Here is a 25,480-nt window from a genome sequence, read left to right as displayed (position 1 = left end):
ACCACAACCTTATACCTTTCCATTATATTATTCTCGGTTTGCAGTTAGTTACCATTAATAAATTCCCATGGAGAGCTTTTAATTTGGAGTATATCCCAAATTTCCCAGCCTTCCATTCCATGGAATTGAATATATATGTTCTGATAAAAAAATAATAATAATAATAATAAATATATAGACTGGCTATACTGGCTTCCGTTTACCACTCAATAAGTTGGTCTCTGGTTCTCTTCTCACTTAGTCCCGCCTGTTCCATTTTCTGAGTGGTTCTTTTCTCCTACCCACGTATGATTCCTCCTCCTGATTGAATTTCATCCTATTTATTGACGATTGTCAATCAATTTAGTTGTTATTATTGTAAGTTATTGTTAACAGTCACTCCCAGCCATTTTCATAGAAGCATTCCCGTTCGCTCCCGGCTGTCTTATGGGATTTTGACTGATTTTGCAAGGCCCACAGAATATTGTGATCTATTGCTATAAAAACATGGAACCTATCAAAAGAAAGATTAAAGTCTCTTCTTTCATCAGGAAAAAAAAGTATTTCTATTTCTATCTGTTTCCGTTTTGCAGCAATTAGCATTAGAATATAGCTAAGTTTAAGCAATTTTCACAAATCTATTTAGAATTAATTGTGAGTAATTGAGCTTTTTTTCCAACATGGCCCTGGTTGATCTCCTTTTCTCTTCTGCCTGCTGGCTGTTTGTGTAACAACTTCCATTTCTGAGAGGCTGGATCAAAGCTTTCTGTATGCTCTAGCATAAAAACAAACAAAAATGTATAAATACGTCTTTGGGATACTTAAACATAAAAAGTTTTTGGGAGCAAATGAGTTAATGCCTGAATGTTTTTGTCTGGAAAAAAAAATACATTTATGATTAAATAAATGATGATAAATTTTACCAAATTAAATGAAATTAGCTAGCAGGAAAAATTAAAAGAAGCACCGGCTTCGTTCAAATCTCCGGTGAGGATTCATTTCGTGTTCACTCTTGGGTGCAGTGACGAAGGAATGAAAACTATTGACTGACATTTTACTGTCTTCAAGGGTTGTTTAAAACATGTCCGGCTCTTTGAAGGAAACGCAAGCAATGTGACCAAGCTTCTCCAAGTGTTTGTATCCTGATATAAACGCTTGCTAGACATGACGGTCAAACATGAAAATGTAACACGTCTATTGAGGATGCTACCGATAACCAATGCAGTGGCAGCATTTTTAAATGTTTTATTTTTTTGCAACATAAATTTGCAACACATTTTGATTGAAAACTCAAAATTGCCCATAGGTGTGAATGTTAGTCTGAGTGGTGCACCTCATGAGGACAAGTAGAAAGTTGATGGATGGGTGCGATTTCATCCAAGAAACACTGTCATGAGTCAGAACCTTAAAACATTGCAACCTTGCTGAGTAATGCAGCTATTCTTTCCCACTGCTTGCAGTTTTGCAAGCTGTTCCAAAGGACTTGAGCAACGGAGACACCAAATGGGACAATTGGGGTGGAAAAATGTTGGACACAGAATCCAAATCCTTCAGAAGTGCAGACGTGAAATAAAAGAGCATATGGGTAAAGAGCCACTCGCCTTTGGCAACGGTCTGCTTTGTTTGTTTTTGTATCCGCGATGCGGAACATAAAAGCTTGAAAAAGTTATGGCTGTATTTCAACGAAAAAGTGCAGTGTGCAAAAAAAGGTACTTTTTTTTTTTTTTTAACTAATCATTACAAATTGTGTACCAGAAAATCTTTGAAATGTATTTGCATGCATCTCCCATTGCTGCCTAAATCCAATCACGTCTGCATTGATGCTCATCTATTTACATCCGCTGCGATTTCTCGTTCACCCCCTCACATGCACCACTGTTGGCGTTAGCTGATGAGAGAGTTTCTCCTTTCATTGACACATCCCGTCTGATCATTCTCTCCTTTTAATCAAGCCCGATAGTACTTTTTAATTAAGACATCACAGTTGTTGTTTGATCACCCTTGCTTTTCTGAGAGAAAGCGAGGAGCTACGAGGGGGGGGGGGGGGGGGGGGGGGGAAGAGGCGCTCGGGGCTCTTAGAGGGTGTGTGAAGATGACTGAGCAGCTTCAATTGGGCCAGTTATGCATTCTCCAACTCTGCTCCCAGAGCTTCTGAGGTTTGAGGTGCGTAGGTACTTCTCTCCTGATCAAACACGCATCCACATCCAGAGATCCATACTAGGCAAATTGTATTGGAGGCCTATTGAGCTCCCTTCTGTCAATATGCTCTGATCAACATACTACATACATACTAGGGATGTCACGATAAGGGCAATATCGTGATATTAAAACTGACACAATATCGTCGTCATGTTCACAATATTTAAAAATCTGTTCAAAAAGTTGGTTGTCAGGTTGATTTCCATTTGTGCAGTTCTAGCACCCTCTAGTGGCTCTAGTTTATTAGTGCAATTTAATTTTCATTAGGGATGTTTTAGCCTTCTATGTTTAAAATCTATGCTAATTGTAAGATGAAGGGGAGCCTAATTTTCTTGTGAAGCGATCAATGTGTGCTTGCATTAGCAAGTAAGTGCCTCAATATTGTTATTAGAGATTGTAGGTGGTTTATATGCATTACTGTTATGTACAAAAGCACAATATTGTGTTTTTGTTTTTTTTTAGTGTGAGCTCTCTTTTTTTTTTACAATATGGCGTGTCACAAACGGGGCAGGGCGAACGTGTGAGCTGCGTGACGTCACTCCCGCAGCAATTTGAAAGCACGCACAGATTTTTTTTTCTTCACTCACTCATTCACACACGTAAGCCTCTGTGAGTGAGTGAGTGAGTGAAAAAAAATCGAAATCACCACCAAAGATTAACATAAACACAGATGTGCAGACTGAGAGAAAGTTAAAATGTGTACATCCTGTATTTAAAAAGTGCATTTTCCTGAGTGAATCCGGCAGACTGCCCCTTTAAATATTGTACATTTAAATTTAAGATTTCCTTTTTCATTACTCTCCAAAATATACAAGAATCAAGCATTTTTTTTGTGGCTATATATGTATCTAGATTGAACCTTATCTATGGTGCAGGAAAAGCATAATAATTCATCTTGAATGAGTTAGAATTTTTTTTTTTTTTTTTTTTTTTTTAAATTCTAGTAGGAGTGAAAGTTATTTCTTTTACATAAATACTGGCCTAACTTCAGTGTTGTTCTTGCCAAAGGCACTAAATGACGAATACGTATTCGCACTAATGGTGTGGGTGGAAGGAATAATGTGTATATGCAGGGTGGTGATGGTGTAGGGGGTTGGGGGCTTTGCTGTATAGACTCATTGAAGGTCCTAATGGAAAGCTATGGGACGTGTGTCCTCGGGCAAAGAGTGATTCACAGGATGACAGCCGCCTCAGTGCGACAGGCCTGACCTATATCGCCATTTGCATAATAGTGAGTTGGGAAGAAGAATTGGCAGAGAAACATTTTTGCTTTCAAGCGCTTCCTCTACATTTATATATATATATATATATATATATATATATATATATATATATATATATATATATATATATATATATATATATATTTTGCGTAAAGTGTTTTGCGTGCTTTGTCATCGAAAGCAACACGGCATTAATGTGTATGTTTGCCGCCGTGTACCGTTTGGCCAATTAGTTTGTTGGTGCATGTGAGTTAGGAGGAAGAAGAAGGTACTGCGTGTGGTCGTGCGTGTGGTCGTGCGTGTGTGTGCGCGGTCCCCCTGGCATGTCCTGGATCCTGTAGCGGGATACCGAGGCCTTTCTGCCTGGTTTACTGATGAGGCCTGTTCTGCTTCCAGACAATTTAGCAAAGGAAACTGCACAACAAACATAAACAGACAGTGAGCGAGCCAGGCAATAAAAGAGAGCACACACCATCAAAAAAACAAAAAACAAAACAAAAGGTGCATGCCTGCTGATTTTGGTGTTGTTCTCATCATTTACAGACATGATTGTCACTCATTGTACTAAATGAAGATTTCTGATTTTATGTTCTTGAAGTCATAGTTGACTGAAGTTGTTAACAAGGACGTCAGGTTGCACTATGATGGAGGACCGAGCTTTTCTTTGCAGAATTAGGATCAAGGAATAATCTTGAACTATCCATGAGATACATAATCACATTTCTCACTGCCACTCATCCATGAACCTGGAGGACAACTTCGTCTCGGGTTGGCCCTCGAGCCAGTGGCCCCTGTGGGGCACGGGAGATTGTGCCCCGGTGCTGCCGTGGTGGAGGTTCTCATGCATGCCAATTCAACCACACCAGCATCTACTGAAACTCACAAAGAATTTGCTTCTCCCACTGGTCGCTGAATCAGTGGATGTTGGCGTCATATATCCTTCCTTTAGTCTTTCCTCTGGTCTCTATCCATCCATCCATTCATCCATCGTCTTGACCGCTTATTCCTCACAAGGGTCGCGGGGGGTGCTGGAGCCCATCCGAGCAGGCCCCGGGCAGTAAGCGTGGCACACCCATCACTGGTCGCCAGCCAATCGCAGGGCACACAGATGAACAACCATCCACACTCACAAGCACACGTCGGGACAATTCGGAGCGCCCAATTAACCTGTCATGCATGTCTTTGGATGTGGGAGGAGACCGGAGTGCCCGGAGAAGACACACGCGGGCACGGGGAACCCAGGAAGGCCGGAGCCTGGACTTGAACCTTTGTCCTCAGTACTGGGAGGCGGACTTGCTAACCACTTACCCACCGTGCCGCCCACACCAGCATCTAGTGAAACTCAAAAAGAATTTGCTTCTCCCACTGGTCACTCAATCAGTGGATGTTGGTGTTTGTGGATCTCACTGCTTCATCTATCCTTCCTTCCTTAAGTCTTTCCTCTGGTCTCTTGGTATCTATCAAATCTGTTGGAATTCAGATGTATCTGGGGTTGGTGAAAGAGTCTGTATTTGTATCTCTGTGGGTGGAGGGCGGTGTCTAGTTGGTGTTGACTTTCACTTTCCTTCATCTTTCTTTCCTTTGATCCTTTCTCTGGTCTCCTGACAACTTCAGGACTCTGAAGTATCCATTTAAGGTGAAGGGTCTTGGATTTATAACACATTTCAGGTGAATTAAAGAGCACAAACTCGCACACACGTACATAAAGAGTGTTGGCGATGACGTTGACTCAGGAAGGCTGTCGAATGAATACTGAGCTCTCAGAAGAAAAAACAAATCTCTTTTGTCTTCAAGGGTTTAGACTTCATGGAGGTTTGCACACAATTGAACGCCATTCAACTTTTTCCGTCATCACAACCCGACTGAGTCCAATTGACTTGTCCATGTGCCACTCAGGTGAAGAGGTCTGGGTCACTAAAAGGATGTTGAGGAGGAGAGGGGGGAAAAGGGACAAGGAACAAGTTGGAACATTGGAGCAGGCCCAGTGGTTGATGGCGATTTGGCACGGGCAAGCAGAGCATTGCGTGCATGTTTGTTTGTGTTCCTCTTCGGTCAGTGGAGTTCAAAAGCTGAACCGCGCCCAAGCTTTGGTAATGATGAAGCCTGCCACAAAAGACTACAATAACCAACAGCCAATTACTGTCCGCTGCAATTATATTTCCAATTCATAAGTAACGGAGGTAAAGTGGCCCAACTCAACTAATCATTTCGAGCAATTACTTTTAAAACTAATTAGAAGGTTGTTGTTTTTGTGTGTGTGTGTGTGTTTTTTTTTTGCTGTGCGTGTCTGAGTTTGGGAGAGGATTTTGTTTGTGTTTTCGTTGCCGTTTCACTTTGTCAACCAAGTTGAATAGAAAGAGCAGGGGGTACGGTAATGGGAGGGGGTCACTATCAGCATCGGGGCAAGCAAAACATTGAGCGCAGCCGCGGATTTGAGAAACTTGGTCATTATGGATGTTGGGGTGAGTTTTGAGTGAGTCCTTTGTGTAAGAGAGAATGCTGTTTTCATCCTGCGGGTGTCTGAAACTCTGGCTCAACTGATAAAATAGATTCTTGGGATGTCAGCGTGAGCGCCGTGAGAGAGCTTGTGAACTTGCGGAGAGGGCGGGATGTGACTCGATTGCAGAAATTGGGGATGCTGGATACTTTCCATGGGAAGAACCAACTAAAAGTTTGCAGAATCCTTGAGCCATCCATCCGTTTTCCTTACTGCTTATCCTCATTAACTCATTCCCTCCCAGCCAATTTAAGTGAAGCAACCCCCTTCGCTCCCGGCTGTTTTACTGGATTTTGACTGATTTTGCAAGGCCCACAAAATATTGGGTTCTATTGATATAAAAACATGGAACCTCCCAAAAGAAAGATGAGTCTCTTCTTTCATCAGGAAAAAAAAAAAGTATATTCCTATCTGTTTTCGTTTTGCAGCAATTTGCATTAGAATATAGCTAAGTGTCAGCGTTATTCAAAATTCCTTTTGAAAACACTGGCAAAAAGCTTGTTGCAACATGGCCCTGGCTGATCTCTTATACTCTGCTGCTACTTGCTGGCCGTTTTTTGCAATAAGTGCCATTGCTTTAAACGCCCTCTTCTGGTCAGAAGCTGCATCAAAGCCTTCTGTATGCTCTCGCATAAAAACAACACACACACACACACACACACACAAACATATAAATGGGTTTTTGGGAGTGAAAGACAAGGTATTAAAAAACGTATTTATACGTTTTTGGGTTTGAATGCGTTAAGGTCATGGTTGAGGCGAAAGACCAGGTACTCCCAGTAGACAAACAAGTATAGCGAAATCTGTAACATCAAACTTGTTGGGAGGATCATAGGGATTAAGTATATCCTCATTTGTATTTGTTATTATCCATTGAAACAACAATTAAAGTACTACAATTTAGAATAGGCAACTAAACAAACAAAAAAAAATCCTTCAAAAAATAGTGCAGGATTTGTGTGCATCCAGCTGCATGTGGAGTATTTTTGTGCGAGATGATGTTTGCAATCGTAAAATCAGCAAGATGGGCTGTTTTATATTTCATGAGTCTTGGGGTTTCTTTTTATACCATACCACATTTAGACACGCAAATACCTGCTATACATACAGCTGGTTAAGACACGCACGCATGTATGGTGACTCGCAAATGTAAAAACCTTGCTGTAAAGACAAGTGGGCGGTCTCTCTCTCAGACTTAACATCACCTAATAATGTGCAGCGGTGTCAGTGGCATTTGCATAATTCTTGTTGACACGCTTCGCTAGGACACATGCAAATAAAGTGTGCTTTGTCTTAACAATTAATTTGATGGGAAAAAAATAGAACGAAAATAACATAACAGTCCGAGCCTTTTTTATTAATTATTTATTATTATATTTATTTATATTTTCTTTTCCTTGATTGTTACAGAAATTTAACAGTTCACTTTGCATTTCCTTATTCAATTTCTTAAATTCCTGTCCTGCGGTGTCCCTCATGGCTCCTTACTGGGTCCATTTATTTTTTATTTTTTTTCAACCAGTAGATAAATAACGACAAATATGATGAAAATTTTTCGGCAATAAAATTATTACTGCAACTGAGAAAGTGATGAATGTGTTGCAGTCTTTATTATCATGCTGATTGTTTTTTCTTTTCTTTTTTTTTTCTTAAGCACTGACGCATAGGTGCTTGAGACTCAAAGCAATAAATTAAAATTAGAGAACACACCTCACTCTCACAGCAATTATTTTTATACCGTTACTCAGCCATAAAGTATTTTATTATTGTCATCATCATCGTACTGGTAATTGCTAATTATGTACAAAAGACGGAATCCACAAATTGTGATTGTTCCAATCTAACGTGCTAATGGGAATGAATATTTCAAATCTTTGTGCATCTATTTCTAATAGGATTGAAGTTGCGATGCTGAGTGCTTCACAAGCACACTTCTCTATTTGATGTCTGTCTTCATCTGTGCCCTGACCCGTCCTTGTCGGAGCACCATGGCCATTATGTTCACTGCGAGGGTCTCTGAGCTGGAGATTTCTCTCGAGTGTGCAAGCTGTAAAGGAAAGGAAATCTGAGAAAGCGAGAGGGCATGGGGAGAGGAGGTTGAAGGGGCACGGCGGCAAAAAAATGGGACATAGAGGAGTGGTAGTTTGATTGAAAGTTGTCTGGCCCGCTGCCCGCTGAGGTTGTTCCCCCCGTGGACTGTTATTATCAGCGGAGGGACTTCCCCATCGCCTTGGCAGGGAGCGTCTCGGTTCTCTCCCCTGGAGGATGCGATCCCATTTGGGAGGCCTTGAATAGGGGTCCCCCGCGATCCCGAGTGAGTTCTTTTCAGAGGGGGGACTCGGTGGCGTAAACAGGCTTCATGTCAACATCAGCATCTCAGACTTCTCAGTACCAAATTCATAGGCCCTGTGACCCCGTCGCCTAACCACCCACCCCACCTCAAAGAAACATTGCGCTGGGCAGGAATTTGACTTGAATAGCCTTTTGAAATTATAATCTCTATTCAGTGGAAAGTCTCAGGTCAAACACAATCTGTCGATCCCCACTTTGTCCGGATTTTGAACCAATTTTGAGTTGCTTCATGTTCCAAACACCAATTGTATAGTGTTCCTGTCACCAACATCCAACATGAAACACTAATTCCACCTAGTGGCAAAAAAAATAAAAAATCCTCAACACAAATCTGTGATTCAATGTTTCACACTCCTTTTAACCATAACTGTTAACTGTAATTTAATGAATTACTTACTATAAAATTACTGTATAAATGGACTAAAAGATACGTTGATTTTTTTTTTTTTTATAAATTTCCTCCATAAAACAATAACATCATTTTAAATGAAGACATATATCCCAATATAGTATTTTACCTTAAATTGCATGAAGTTAATAGCAATTTTCTGCTTCTAATTTATATTTCCTGTATAACAGCCACAAGGGGGTACATATACTTTGATTTGTTTTTTTTAAAACAAAAATTAGAGCTGTCAAGTGATTATTTTTTATAACCATTAACTCATTCACTGCCAGCCCAGTAAAAATGGATCTTTGACGTGTATAGCCGTCAATGGCACTGAATGAGTTAACAGCAATAAGAAAAGCTTTAAGCTATTTTACTGTATATTTAGGACAGATAGGCTATAACATGCATGTATTTTGTTTGCTTAATAATGAGTTAACGATGGAAATTAATTATGAATAAAAATAGTAATCGACTGACAGACCTAATATATACAGTATGTCACGGCCTCATTTGGAAAATTTCATATATTTTCATCATTTTTACAAATTATTGACCAATCTAAAGTTCTGAAAACGGCTTGCTCTCTTTGATGACGCAAAAACGTGCTGTTTTGGGGGTCTTCTGAAAAATGACGATTTCAGAAATAGGGCCTACTACAAGGTTTTGGCCCGACGCCAGCCATATGCATATATGTGTGTGCATATGTAGTACGGCATGGGCATTAAATTAGTTGTAAGTTGTATTGAAAAACAGCATTAAAAAAGCATTAAATTAGATTTGGTGATACCTGTACAAACCCTGATAATAATTATCGTTGGTGGCATATAAGCTTTATCATTTGAAGAAAAAAAGAAAAAAAAATCAACATACTATAGAGTCAGATAGTAAACTTTGTGTACTTCCCCACTTGTCCAAGGTGTACAAACCAAATAGAGAAGCAAAATGTCCGTTTAAAAGAAGCAAAAAATGCAGCCAAATTGGTTTAATTCTTCACATCCTATTTAATGACTTTTTTTTCAGTACAATATTATGATTCACAGAGCAGCAATAGCAATTAAAGAGAGTGTGATTTTTTAACATGCAGCTCAAGCATCAGCTTTTTAGTATTATTTATACCCACTTCACCATTATTTGTTGTGTTTCAGGTGTGCGATTAATTTGGAAAGGAATGCAGGCGGTTGCAGTGTCGGGTGATTGGCATGTTCAATGTGCTGTGTGTAATGCAAGTAAATCCCCTTTAGTGTGCGCGCGTGTGCGTTAGAGACCAAACGGGGAGATGCAAAGAGGCGGATAGGGAGATGTGCGCGCGCAGGTGTTTTGAAGGGTTTATTACATTTTGGTTTCTTTTGACAACAGCCCTACGGTGTTGGCTGTGGAAAGCCTCTTGACTACTTCTTAAGGGTATACGTGCAAATCTGTTTTTTTACTGGTTAATTTAACCCCTTAAAATTCGGATGGTCTCTGGCGGGCAAACATTCTTAAAAAAATATATATATGTAAACTATGCCGATACTCTAAATCAGGGGTGTCAAACTTACGGCCCGCGGGCCGGATCAGGCCCGCATGTGGGTTTAATCCGGCCCGCGAGTTGATTTTGTAAAGTTAAAAAAAATAAATAAAAAGAATGTAATGTCTAATTAATCAGCCAGCCACAATCAAAACATACAAATTTGTAATTTCACAAGCAGTCCTCAGATGAGTAATGCAACTTGAACGGGGAATCGTCATCCTGGATGTCTTTATTTTGCACTCAACTTAAACTTTTTTTTTTTTTTTTTTTTTAAATCATTCACAGACATAAATGTGTTAAATTACTGGTAACACAAATAGATATGACAAGGATTAACGTGCTTATAACATTATTAACACCCATGCAATGCATTCTGGGAACAATATATATTGAAAACAGGTCAATTTAACACGTCCGGAATGTATACCGGCAAAGTGTTGCCGCATTCCATTTGCATCCGTCTTATTTTTCGGAACAATATGATTACAGATGAGCTCCGTAATTTAGGGCTGGTCCACGAAAATATGCGTATCAATTATGGCAATTGTTTTTAAGTTATATACCGTTATTTTCCCGATTCGGCCCACTTGATAATATATTTTCCTCCATGCGGCCCCTGAGCTAGCATGAGTTTGACACCCCTGCTCTAAATGGTTCAGGAACAGCTTCAAACTTACTTTGAATGCAACTTTTTTTTTTTTTAAAGCATTTTCGGCAAAATTGCTCGTATGATAAGGGGTTAAGGGCATGTGTTCAAACTTCAGCCCTGTTCTCAACAAACAGATGTGTTCCGTTAAGTTGTTTTAGCATTTCCATTGTTACATCAGCCATTCCATTGAGATCATGCCTTTCCACTTACTGTCTAATTTATTATTATTATTATTATTATTATTATTATTATTATTATTATTATTATTATTATTATTATTATTACTGTCCATTTGGTGGAAGTCTGCACTGCCCTACTCGATATTCTAGTTAAATTTCTGAAGGGTATCAAAATAATTCCGTACCATACTATTTTTGGCACACTTTTTGTTGTTATGCCACCTTGAGTAGGTCTAGTTAAGTGTGAGGCTACAACTCCGATTACAAGCACGTACTTGCCTTCGAGTACTCGCCAATACAGAGTACCGAGATTGATAATGTTAATGTCACCTGCAATTGTGTAGATATTTTACTCAAATGTTTCAAAATACAAACTTTTCTTGAACATGACGTTTTTCACGAAAACGTTATTGCTAGAAGTCTTGCTCCACATTTCACTTAATATGTAGCACAAGGTATTTTAGTTATGTGACATTTCAGTCTGAACACTAGGGGGCACTGTGTAGAATGATTACATACAGCAAATAAGAGACGAAGAAGAACGTTAAGCCTGGTGGATGTACAAGTAGGGAACATGGTGGCATCAGTACACATTATTTTTGTTTGAACATTTTGCACAGGAATTATTTTTGGAATAAATGTAACCTTTAAAAAAATGTTTGTTGGGTTTATTAGATTAACTCATTTGCTCCCAAAAACGTATAAATAAGTTCTATTTTAAATTTATTAAGCGATTTTTATTTTTTTTTTAATGCTAGAGCATACAGAAGGCTTTGTTGCAGCCTCTCAACTGCAGTGAACAGGTGAAAAAAAATGGTAGTAATTACAAAAACGGCCAGCAGGTGGCAGCAGAGTATTAGAGAGCAACCAGGGCCATGATGAAACAAGCTGTTTCCCCACAATTCTAAGCAGATTTGTGAATTCTAATGCTAATTGCTGCAAAACGGAAACAGATGGATATTTTTTTTTTTGCTGATGAAAGAAGAAACTCTAATCTTTCCTTTTGGTAGGTTCCCAGTTTTTTTTTTTTTAATAGCAATAGAACATAAAATTCTGTGGGCCTTGCAAAATCAGTCAAAATCCAGTAAAACAGCCGGGGGAGAAGGGGGTTGCTTCAGTCAAAATGGCTGAGAGTGAATGAGTTAACATCGATTAAAATTGTAATCGTCCTGATTTTTTAAATGTATTTATTTATTTATTTATTTATTTATTTATTTATTTTAGATCGGGCCCCCGAGCTGTAGTTTGCGCATACCTGCAATTAGTGGTATAGAAAATGCACGTCTGTATTTATATTTGAAACATATGTTAAGAATACGGGAACTTAAAGATAGGACTCAAACCAGGGATCTTCCGTTACCAGATCAGGATTTCTGAGCTGTGCACTTCCAAGCCGAACATGGTCACACACCTGCAACCCGAGGTCCCACCTATGCAGCCGTCTGGGTAAATGGTTGCTTTTGAAAGTGCTGCATTGTGTCTTGATGTGGTAAGTTGAGTGTGATAAACACAGAGCGCAGTTTCCCCTGGTGAGGAGCTGCAGTCTCGTACTGTATTGTAGGCCTGGTGTTTACCGCCCATCTTTTAGTTGCTGTAACCAATAGTTGGCAGTGAGTGGATCATGCAGCAGCCATTACCCCTTCACACACACGTCCACACACGCACACAGTTCGCTTCTTCACTCTCAATTTAACCCTGGTGTGTGATGGGGCCCACACTTAGGCTCCTTGCGGGTGTTAATGGCCAATGGAGCAGATATCGTAATGAGTGATCAATCTAGTTGCTTGCCGTCAACGGCAACACATTAGCCATTCATACACATCCAGTCCACTCGCCCAAGCAGAAGATCTGGATGCATATTTTATGTTTATCTATTACCCATCTCGTCTAAGAGGACCCGCTCATAAAGCAAAGAAGTTGAAAAGGTGGCAAAGTCGACCGTACCAGACGCCCGGCAAAGGCGATTTTTATCTATGAATGATAACGAAGTGATTATTGGAATCTTTTGAAACTTCCTTACAATTACGTTGCATTGTAGAATCTCACCTTTGGAAGCAAAAGTTGCGTCGGGAGATGAAAGTGAGCATATAATGCGCAAAAAGGGGGGGGGGGGGGGAAAGACAGCAGCAACCCTGGGAGATGAGCAGAGTGTCTGCTTTTAAGTAGCTCAATCATGCACCTGTCACCCCGCTTCCTCCATGTCCACATCCGTGTTTACCAAAATGAGCTCTGACAGAAGACATCAGCGCTGGTTTGTGTGCAAACAGCTTACGTGGACGGCCTCATGGAGCCCGCCACGTCTTGCACTCTAATGCATTTTTTAGCTTTCGCCATCATGCGAGATCTCATTTGAGGCTATTTAAAGCCGGAGGAATGTACACTCTTCCGGATGAGGGTGGGGGGGTGATAATAATTTTGCTGAGACAGCATGAGAACAAGATGTAGGCTAATGTGGCAGCACCTTTGCATGTCACCGTGGCATTTGTCATTATTACCTGAATACATTTGCCTGTGGAATCCTGCTGCTCCCCACCTAACTATTCAGTATCGGCGTCGTGCGTTCCGATTCCGAACCACCCGAGCAAAGTCTGAAAGCGGGTTTCAGGCAAGGCTGGTTCCAATTCAACTGTGATAAATGGGCAGATAAGACAATCAGTGCGCGTGCTGACATGGTGCAGTGTTGTCACGCCGGTTTCAGCCATGATATGCTTCAAATGACGAAAAAAAAAGCAAATACTCAGTAGGGAGTCCATCAATATCCAACGTACAGTTTTAAGGATTACTTACATCACTGTTTAGCCAGTACGGATCTGCTGCACGTGGCTTGAGTTGCTCTTTTCTGTTGGTGCGCTGATAAATGTGAGCCTGTTTTCTCCACAGCAGGCAAGTGCCCGTGTTCTCCAGGATGCTACAATGAGTCTAATTGTTTGTTCCTCTCACTTGCACAGTGCACATCATGTGGCTGTTATTGCAACCTTCCCTTTCACCGGCCTCCCCCCAACCAACCAAGCCAGCTCTCAGTGCTGGGACAAGCGCCGCTCTGCACGCAAAGCTCCCAACAACGTCAAACTCAAAGCATTTGTTTTATACAACATCTGCTCGTCAGCCACAAACACATTTATATAATCTATATGCTTTTGTATGCAGTATAATTGCAGTTTTAGCTGACAGATATAAATCTGAGAGCTGTTTTTAATGTTTTAATATTAGAAATGATTTTCAGTACAAAGCAATGCAGTTCTACACTGGTGCAAAAAAAATTAATAATAAAATTATAATTTTTAGAGTGGGAAGTGTACATATTTATGGGGCTAATCACTGTTTACACAAAAATGCATGTGGGCTATAGTGATTTGAATAACTTCTTTTCACATATTTACATATCGAACTGCTTAATTTGATATATAACATAAAAAAATACATTGTTACATTGATTTAATCTTCAATTTGTAGGCATGCACGATAATATCGGTGGCCGATAATTATCCCCAATTATCGACCAATTTGACATCAAACGGATAAACCAGATAATAGAGAAATCTGCCAATAATTATCGGCAATTTGATTCCATACAGATAAACCAGATAATAAAGAAATCCAGCAATAATTATACATGCTACAATGGTCCATCTGTTGTGGTTGTGGCTCATATCAATAAAATCCAGCTTCATGGTGCTTTACATACATTGAAACATTGTGCAAAGTTTATACAATGTTTCAGTGTATTTGTTAGACTTATAGTAGGACTCGAAAGTATATTTGTATTCAAGTTAATTTTGCAAATAATTATCGGCTTACTTATCAGTTATCGACATCGGCACTTCTAAATTATTGGTTTATCGGTATCGGTTGAAAACAGCATTATCATTATCCCTAATTTTGAGTACCTAATTTTCTCTCAAATCAACAAATATGTACACTATATAGTGTATCTAATGTATGTACAAACAAACAAAAACAAAAAAAACCGGAGCTATTTACACTATATTTATTTTTTCTGTTCAACTAAATTCAATTTAATTCGATCATTTATTTCATTAATTTGTAAAAAAAAAATAAAATAAAAAAAATAAAAATAAAAGACAAAACAATATTCTTCAATGTTGAATAAAACGGAACAGAAAGAAGACTTCTGTTAAAATAAAATAAGATAATCACATCGTGCAAGAGTGAAGGAGTCTTAATAAATCAAAAAGCAAAGATTTCTCAGCAGATCATAGCTGTAGAGCTACATATGACAATACTACCACCTAGAGGCGTGTGAAGGAAGTGTAGGGACCAATTTGGTACGTCCTGAAGTCCAGTTCACTACAGCATCCGTACATGCAGTGCCATTATTTTCAGTTATAGCGCAAAAATAAAAATAAAAAATAAAAATACATCAATGTTGTGCTTGTCAAAAGGCTCTATTGTGCTTATACATCAGGTGGGTCCTCATCCACCAGATTCCCAGCTGGCCCATCCGAAGCACGCCAGCACATGCTGCTCTCATGCGCTTCCTTTCACAGGGACCCAACCGCGGGACTGGACTTTAAAGACAGGAAGTATAGTCCAGGCCGGGCGACGAGGACTCACCTGTGAACCAGAGAGGCCTCGTTCAGGTGGGACCTGTCTCGACCTGCTGCCACATGGACCCTGATGCAGGAGGAGGTGAAGGGTGGGGTGGCCATCTGTTGTGTATATGTGTTAGTTACCTACAAGCTTAATAGACTTGTGGGACTTGTGCTCCACATTGTGACCCCATTTAGCACCGTGACACGTCAAATACATTACGTTTATACTGTAGATGTTTGTATTATAGTGTCAGTCCTTTTTATAATACACATATAGGCCTTACATAAATTGTTTTTCAAAACTAGTGGCTGTCAACAATTAAAGGCTGATTGTTGACTTTGCTAGTGTTACATTTTATGAAGATTAAAGCCAAAATATGCAGTAATTCCATTCTAAAACAAAAACTGCATTAGCCTTGAGAATAGTTGTTCTGCCGTTGTCACGGTGACCTCGTTTTTAATAATATTAATTATATATATTAATATATTAATATTATTTTAAACTTCCTTATGTTAAATGTTTTAAAGTTTGTTGAATAATGTTTTAAGATTGTTATTGTATATATATTTTTTTTTTTTTTTTTTTAGTAAATTTTGTAACCTATTTTTATTTTTTCCTCTGAATGTTAACTACTGTTTTTTTTATGCTTATGTGTTGTCTTTCCTTGTGTAAAGCACATTGAGTTGCCTTGTGTATGAAATGTGCTATACAAATAAACGCCTTGCCTCGTGAATACGACTAACTTTGGTATCCCAAGCAGGAACTTAACAAAAGTTCACAAAACGTCAGTGTTTTTCCAGACGTCACAGTGGATTCCTGATTTCATATTGAGTATTGAGGCTCCTGTGACGATGACAATAACAACGGCGGTTACGTGCTCCGCCATATTTGTCTTACAATCAAAGGTCAGCTGCTTCTCCAATCGGAACGATAACAGTCAAAACAAAATCAGATGCACTAATCGCAACAATAACGTACAGCGACTGCGACAGCCAAATGACCTTTGCCGTTTAAACCAAAAAGCTGGTTGCGTGATGATGCACGCAAACATACAAAGAAATGCACACACACACACACACACACACTCCTCAGGAGAGAACATGAACATTTAATTGGGATTTAATTTGGCTAAAGGCCTGAAGGGGCTTGTTTGGCTAGCTGGTTTGTGTCTCGTTCCTGCTCTCTATTATCATTTAGATAGTGCTCGTTGAGGGGGTTGAGAAGAGTGATTAGCAGTAGCAGAGATGTCCAGGGGCTTCTTACCAGTTGGAGACTTCCTGTGGGGGAAAAAAATGCTACACATTTAATCATCAGCGGTAACTTCCACTTATCAACTCAAAAATTAATTTGACCACCACAATGCCTTAACAGTATGTTACTCCGTACACCTGTAGGGGGCTCAGGAACAACCAAACTAGAATTGTTTTGTTTTTCTGTTTTTTAAAGAATAAATTGTATGTACCACCACTAATAAAAACACGGTATTCTATAGTTAATATTACATTCTTGGAGTAAGAATTAAAAAGAAAAAAAAAAATCATCAATCTCCATCAGGGTGCTGCCATGTTGGGCAATGTTACCCTCTGCTTGCGACTAAAATTAACGTCACAAATACTCCGGTGGATGTTGCGAATGTCTAACGGACTAACCCCAAAACATGTGTTGCCGGAATCCTGTGTATGTTGACTTAAATTCAATATAATGGACTAACTACTCTGTTTATTTGCCGTAGCAAAAAGTTAAACCATGTTGCCATTCACTAAGCATGTCTAACTTGAATAGACACTTCCCGATGACGTCACTGCTTAGCTCCCGCGGCGCCTCCCGGAGGGCAAACATCCCATAACCAATGAATGTAGAGAGCTTGATTTTCGGCGAGCGTTTTTGTTAAAAGGTGGGAAATATGTCCAGTGTCACAAAAAAACAAACAAAAAAAACGTCCCAAATAGGACACTACATTACTGCGAATCATTGAAACCAGTCGTTTGAAGCAGCTAGCTACAAAAAAAAAAAAGTTGCGTCGTAGTTTCACGCTAGCCACCGTGCTAGTCTTTTACTCCTCACTGTCTTTCACAGGGTTTAGAATCGCTGCCGGCAGCCGAAAGAATGATCTCATCTCTCTTTGAGCCATTCGAGCCTGTTGTCAACGCCAACAGCAATGCAAGATGGCTGCCCTCTGGCTTCAGAGTGGCTAATTGTTAGTCCAGCACAAGTCCATAGCTGCGGTTTGAACCTGAACTTGCCAAAATGCTGTTCAACCTATCATGTTTTCATGCTAGCATGCTAGTAGAATACACAGGGAGCCAGCTAACCTTATTCCAGGATTGCTGGATGGAATGATTTAATGGCATTTCAAGAAGAAACGACTGTTTCCCCTGTATTAACTTGGATTTCAAACCCTCTCTTATACAATAAGACACAGTGGTATCACATTTAATCGGAATCATTGAACTCTCACATGCCCGTCCGCTGCGCGTGAACATCCCCGTGGGCTAACGCATAAACAGAACGCGTTGGTTGGTTGTAACAAAGTCCTCCGTTGACCCTGACGTTCAATTTAAGCAACACCAGTTTAAAGTCCTGTTGACAAGAGGCGGGAAGCGAGAAGAGAAAGAGGATATGACATGAGGAGAAATCGGCTCCTTCTGTTGCTTGTCACTCCGGATTATTGAAGACTTACCCAACATGCACCTGGGGGGAATCAGTGTCTGTCCACCCCGGTCGCTCTTGTCTCATGTCGAAATACACACAGACACACACATACTCATTCCTTCATTCCTTGTCTTCCTCCTCGACGTACGCAAATATGCACTTATTCTCTCTTCCCCTCTCCCCTTCTCCTGGCATTGTTTTGTAAGCGTTTGGGCTCCAGCGGGTCATGTATGTCAGCCCATGTATGTTTCCACATATGTGTACATGTGTGAGCAGATGTTTGCTCGGGGCGCTCTCGCATGTCTGTCCCTGCTAGCTTAATAGAAATGTGGGACAAACTTCAGACCACAAAAGAAGTTTGCATGGCGATGCATTCAGCACACACAGAAAAAGCTTTCATTTCGTCTCTACTGCATCACGCTGTTCTCATTTTTTTTTTTTTTTTTTTTTTTACTTGGTGAGGAGGAGGGGGTCAACTATTCATTTACATGGCAATTTATTATAATTTGCATTATTTCTACGTGCTCACAGAGGAGGAAAAATACATCTGTTAATAGAGCCGGCTCCTTGATAATGTCCCCACAGAATGTGCATTTCCCCTCTATCCGATATTAATAAGTCCTCGAAACACGGCTGTAGTTATTACAGTTATTTATACATTTTACTCCACAAAGCCGGCCTGGCACACCTCAGTGAGCACCAAATATATTTTGTCAAACTCTTTCATGGTAATTCAATGAACCGTGACCTTTGGATGACAATTAATGCCAAATGTATTCCCACAATGTTCATTTATTACGAGCTAATTTTACCTCGCCTGCATTTTCTCCTGCGCGCGCATTCGTGCAAGGCTTGTTCAAATGAGCTCTTCATCATTAGCCTCACCAGGACAATGGCCTCGCTGTCCACTCCCTTCTACTGTATTGCAAAAGTCAGCTTTAAAATCCTAATGAATATGTTTATGACAAGCAGGGCCTATTAACTGTGTCTTCGTGATGAGCGGCTTTGATATAAAAAATTGCAAAGCGTAGGAGCGTTTGTTATCAGCGTATAAACAATGTAAAGCGGCGCTGTTTGTCACACGGATTGCAAAGCTAATGAACAAACGGGCTTTTATTGATTCGCTTACAGGCATGATTGGACCAAAGGAAATCGTTTCAAGCTTCCTCACCCCCATTTTAAGCCTTATAAGTCTGGAATAGATGCTTTCCTTAGACAGTCATCACAAGATCACAGAAATATTCAGTTTCCGTATGCACCCACGTCTCCTCCCCAGCCGTTTTCCGAATGTTTCCAGTCTATCATACCCCCCCCTTACTGGGATCAGTGGGGCCATCACGCGCACACCTTTGATGTCTCCCGGAGTTAAGCTGGTTTTGAAGTCAGATTAGTGAATTGTAAACACCCCTTTTAGACCCTCAGACTCTCTGTGTAGAGTGAGAAGGAGAAGGAGTTGTGGGATTAACCCGTACACGACAGCTCAAAGGTTAGCCAATCGACAATCAATGCTATATGTATTATTTGAAGACGCTCAATTGAGATCCTTCAAATATTTGATCCTGCTGCTTTGTTTTAATTTTTATTTCATTTTTTTTTTTTACCTCCACCAAGTATGAAAGGTGGAAAGGTATTGATTCATTGTTAGCTAGCGGGCTAAAACAAAAACTAAATGGAAATCACTTTTTCCATGAAAATGTTTAGAAGGCCTAGCACGTGCCGTAATTGCGATTAAGTCACAGCAAACTAATATCGCCATGAACCAAGAAGTAGCATTCTCACATACGGCCAACCAAGTTGTCTTTTTTTGGTTGGACAATGGATACGTTTTGTCCCATAATCAAAATTGGTAACGAGCCACGTTTTATGTGTTATGTAATAGGACAAAACATAATAGCTAGCTTAGCTAATGTCCACTTATGTCTGTTGTAGTTTGAGGCAGCGCTAAAATATTTTACCATCAAAAGAGTACTACTGTGTCAAGCTCAAGCAATCATAGCTTTCTGAGTTAGATAAGAAGGACATTCCTCAATGTGAAGAATGCCGAACTGTCTTGTAAACTTGCCAAGTATATGAGAACGTTTTTCCTAAGTACGCGAGCTTCTCTGTATAAATCGGTACGCTCCCTAAGCTAGCCGACAAGAACAACATCTGGGTATTCCATGCGTTCTTGGTTTATGCATAATGTCAATTGGAACGATACTTGGACTGCGGCTGTTGACATTTCACAAGAACAAACAAGAACGCCAGTTGAGAAACGGCTAGTGGCTATTAGCATGTAGCTAATACATTCATTTAAGCCATTTACATACCCTGTCCTCTCAGTTACTCTTCCTTGGTCATATGACAGAAGGGTTTGTTTACTAGTGGTGCTATCGGAGAAGTTTTAGCGCTTCATGTGATGTCATAGTGAAATATCCTACCGAGGTACCCATAGCCATAACACTTAAAATGGAACCGCTCACCCTTACGAAAATGTTTCTAATTCTGTTGAGTTATGTTTTTATGTTGCACCAAGAGTGAATTGGCCATTAGCAGGAAACTAGCAGTGTGTTTATGGGTTGTACTCATGTTTTCTTTTTGCAGTTCCTGTGATTTTTTGGGGATTTTTTTGCCTAGCCTAGCGCACTCTGCTGATTGACATGTTGAACTTTTGCGCAACACAATTTCATCAGAAACTTAAAATAAAAAATAAAAAAAACCACACCTTTGTTTAACCTCGACGTCTGTGCTCTACTCCGACTGTTCTAGTTTCCTTTTATTATTTTTCTCCTCGGGATGCTACGGAGATGGCCAGATTGAAGCAGACAGTGTGTCCGACGCACACACCTATGATTTTTGCTCTGGACACACACGTGTACGGGGGAGAGGGCAGTGTTTTTCAGCTCGAGAAGCCCGTCTGTCTCTTTCACATTCCATTAGTTCCTGGAGCTACATCAGAGGGCAGAGGGAGTGCGCAGGCATTCCTGCAAGACGCAGATGCCAGGATCAAAAGTCAGACTGGCTCCTGTACGCAGCGGGGGAGGAAGACGCACAAGTAAAGTGAAAAAAAAAATAGAAGTGAACACGAGGCCGCAACTTCTTTCCTCAACTCGTAGCCTCATGTTGAAAGCGAGAAATCCCCTTCGTCAACAAATGCCGGCGAAGGCCACGTGTTCACCTCTCCGCACCTGTGCGCTGTTGTGTTTACTCTTCTCAGGGCTATGGCCGCCATTTTTTTTTTTTACTTACCGCTCTGCTGCTGCCAGGCTTGATGGGAAAGCGTGCACCATGCTGCCTACATCTTGCGCCTTGTTTCAGTTATTAAAAAGGCACGGGACCAGATGGCGTTTGTGCATGTGTGTGGCTTTCTCTCCCCGCGCGCGTGTGTGTGCGTGTGCGTCTCCAGGTCTAACGCTTTGGCTCCAGGCTCTTCCAGAACTGGCACAAGCCCAACTGGGTCATCCATGCAAAGACTCCCTCTCTTCCTCTCTTTCACTCTTCATCACCAGGAGCGCATCTGTGTATGCTTATATATGTGTGCGTGTTGTAAAGAAACATGTTCTAGGAGGGATGAGGTTGCGATGCATCGTGCTTCGCTCCTCGGCCACGCATCTGACAATCTCTCCTGGGTTTTGTGTGTGTGTGTGTGTGTTTGTGTTTTATTTAATCTCTTCTTCCTCTCATCTCAAGCCAGGTGAACACTCAGTCACGTGATTAACCCGTGCTTTTTTTTTTTTTTCCTGAGAACTTCAGGATGAGAGGAAGAAAGGAGCGTTGGGACCCGAAATGGTCGAAGTGGACGTTAGAGAAGTGCATGCTGACATATGTGCAGGGATGAGAAAAAAGAATGAGGACAGAAGGAAGTGCCACAGGCCCAGTGGAGCTGTCAAGACAGCCATGGGACGAGATTTTACAACATTTTTGGGGGGAAAGACTTCTTGATCTTTGTTCAACTCAAACATTTGCACGTCAGTGTAATGCTGAATAGACTCGAGAGGCCCGGACTTAGCTCTGAGCAACACTGCAGCGCCTCTTTCTATCATTTTGGATGGATATCAGATGCAACGTCAATGTTCGAATTTAACCTGCAGGCATCTGATTCTCTTTGCTTGAGGCTTTTACGACAAATAAGCTCCACAAATGGAAAATAGGAATTCTCATTTTTCGAATGTATAGCCTATGTATGAAAGAGTTGCTTTCTGGTTTTGAATGTGATTTCTAGCCTTAAATATTAGTGTCATCGATGCTCCCTTCCTTCACAAATACAAGGTGAATTTCTCTTACTGCGTAATGACTTTAGGAATGGATGAATGGCGCTATTGGGTGAGCTGTTACATTCACAAAAAGTGAGAATAAGCTCAGCCGCTTTATTTGGATCTGCACCAAAATATCAACGTAAGACAATGACGATTCAATCATGCTGTATTTGTATTACTATGTGGAATTATAAACATTTCTCCACTCGATTCACTTCAGCTCTAAAACACTATCATCGTATCGTACAGTAGTACCTTGAGATTTGAGTTTAATTAATGCATTCTGTGACCACACTTGTATCTGAAATCGTCGCAACCTATTGAATTAACATTAATCCACTTCAGCACTTACTTTTTAACTGTGATTGCGCCTATCAGCTCGTATCTTCCCATTCCATATGGAGTGTTTGGGGCGAACACGGGGCGGAGTGGCACCTTGCGTGGCTTGACACAGAGGCTGTAGTTCCGCTTTGGGCCAGAGGTGGCAGTCACAAGTAAAAAAGTGACACGTTCTAAAGTTGCAGTATGTTGTTAGCCCAGCTATGACGTTTTGTATTGTGTTAGCATTAAGTTAGCAGACTTTAAATCAAAATCATTTGGTTGTAAAATGTGTAATTCTCTCTTTTATGTTTCGTTTATGTTTCGCTTCAACTCTGAGTGACCCAATGATGGCTTGTATCACAAATCGGGTCACCATTTTGTCGCTGTATAAGAATAAGCATTGTGTTAAATTAGCGTTGTATTTGCAAAGGCAGGATTTTTGATTGTTTACCTGTAGATTGTCTCGAGAATACCTAACTAAATCAATCAACAAACCGCAATGGAACAGTTATCTTACACTTAGAACATGATCGAAACACTCTAATTGTAATTGCAATTCAAACAGTTTTGTTGAGCTACATGTATTTCTAGGTCTCTTTTTAAGGTCCATTTTTACAACAGTGACAGGCGAGCAACCAATGCAGGGTGTGCTAATAAGGACATGTGTAGAAAATGGACAGATGAATTGGTTAGATTTCAGAATGGTTTCAAGATTTCTAGCCTCTTATTAAATAAATATCAAAACTTAAATATTGCATCAATCATTTTGATCCCATGTAATCACAACTGCTGCTCTGTACCGTTTGAGAGAGCTTCGTTTTTAGTGTATTCCTCTTTTTCCTCTCCCGCTGTCATCCATTCTTCTTTTTTGGCCTCCCTCTTCCTCTCAACTCACTCACTTTACTGTTTAATGACGGTAATTTTCGGCGCAGGTCCGAGTATGAGCTGATGGCGAGGCTGTCCCTCCCGCTGTTCCTGACGAGGCCTGGTGGGAAATTGCCCGGCGCCCTCTCCCGTAGCTCGCTGTTTAGCTGTAATAAGCTGGTAAGGCCCTGCGTGCGCCCACACTCACACACCTCTGATTGCGTGCATTAATTACACACACAGCTGTGCGGGCCACGCCTCGCTTTCCGGGTCACTCGGGGAATCAACTCCGGCACGGGAGCTAACAGCAGACACAACAACACGTAATGAGAGTCCTCCTCAGTAAAAGCCTGTCCCTGTCCATCCATCCATCACTCAGCCGCCTCTTCGCCGACTGCCGTGACATGTGCCTGGGCTTCCCTGAGTGACGCGGTCAAAGCCACAGGGGGGCCCCCCCACCAGGGTGCCACCATTGGGAGAGTGGATGTTGATGTTGAGTTTGGAGGGTGGGTCGCCTTTGTCGCTGTGGTGTGTCACCTCCGCAGCGACGCTGTCACCAACAAATGGAGCTGTGAGTGGAACCCTGGGAAGTGGAACCTGCTGAGGTACTGTTTGAATCAGCTTGTAGCCGGCAGCTGACTGCAGCTTCTGTTTGATCAACACCAGTGTGTGTGTTGTTTGGGATAGGGGGGGGTTGTCCACAGTGAGGTTACCAAATGACAAATGACCATCCGCTGTCAATGCATAATGGACGTTTTCTGTAAGTGGTTTAACTCTTACATCATGTTCATTTTACATACAAATATAGAGTGGATATAAAAGTATTTTTACCGTAAACCTTTTCCGCCATTTATGTGACCGATAACCTGCACAAATTAATAGAAATGTAACTTTTCAAGAGGTTGAAGTAAAAAATAAACGGAATAATCTGGTTACACAACTAGGCACATCTCTGTTTGTAACTAGGATCTGGCTGTGGTCAAGAATTAACCCCACATCCAAACTCACACTCGAAAAATCATTCATCCATACATTCATTTTCTGAACTGCTTGCGCCTCACGCGGGGGTGCTGGAGCCTATCCCAGCTGGCTATGGGCAGTAGGAGAGGTACACCCTGAAATGGTCGCCAGCCAATCGCAGGGCACATAGATGCGAACAACCATCCACACGCAGCACCCAATTAACCCGCCACTCATGTCTTTGGAATGTGGGAGGAGACCGGAGTACCCGGAGAAGAACCACACAGGCACGGGGAGAACATGCAAACTTCACCCAGGAAGGCCTGAGACTGGACTCGAATCCGAGTCTTCAGTACTGGGAGGCGGACGTGCTCACCAGTCAGCTACCGTGCCGCCACACTCGAAAATCAGTTGGGTAAAAAATAAACCAATTTGGGTAAAAAAAAAAGAAAAAAAAACGTTTTTTCAGTCAATTTTGCCCAACTTTCTAGGTTGTTTTGCACAAAACCACCTAATTTTTCAGAAATTGGGTCAAATTGAGCGATATAGTGGTTCTGTCCATTTTTTGATATTAAACTCGAATAAATACACAGCTGCCATTCTTTAAAGTGTCTCTTATTAATCCCTCAATAAACTTCAGGTGTTCTAGTAGGCTCTTCCTGACATTTGTTTTACTTTCTAGCAAACCCGAAGGTTTTGTGCTAACACTGCTATTTTGAACTGTTCATAATTCCTTTCACTTTGACTAAGGCCCCAGTTCCATCATGTGCCATGGTAGGTATGGTGTTCTTTTTAGTGATGAGCGACAACATATTGGAATTTTGGCCAAAGAGTTCAACTTTGGTCTCATCGGACCGCAGTGGAAGAAATTATGAACAGTTCAAAATAGCAGTCGGTGTTAGCACACGATTGTGC

General features: G+C 40.9%; 1 protein-coding gene across 1 annotated transcript in view; it reads left to right on the top strand.

Annotated features, from left to right (window-relative positions):
- The window catches only part of immp1l (inner mitochondrial membrane peptidase subunit 1), a 33,719-nt gene extending 17,453 nt beyond the window's left edge, over positions 1 to 16,266 (top strand). The window contains exon 7 of the mRNA XM_077520008.1: positions 15,488 to 16,266. Within this exon, the coding sequence (XP_077376134.1) occupies positions 15,488 to 15,514 (27 nt within the window). The 3' untranslated portion in view covers positions 15,515 to 16,266. The remainder of the gene's footprint in view (positions 1 to 15,487) is intronic.
- Positions 16,267 to 25,480: the final 9,214 nt, after the last annotated feature.

The sequence above is a fragment of the Festucalex cinctus genome, chromosome 4, assembly GCF_051991245.1.
Source record: "Festucalex cinctus isolate MCC-2025b chromosome 4, RoL_Fcin_1.0, whole genome shotgun sequence".
In the NCBI taxonomy this organism is placed as follows: domain Eukaryota; kingdom Metazoa; phylum Chordata; class Actinopteri; order Syngnathiformes; family Syngnathidae; genus Festucalex; species Festucalex cinctus.
This window is presented reverse-complemented; position numbering and strand designations above follow the sequence as displayed.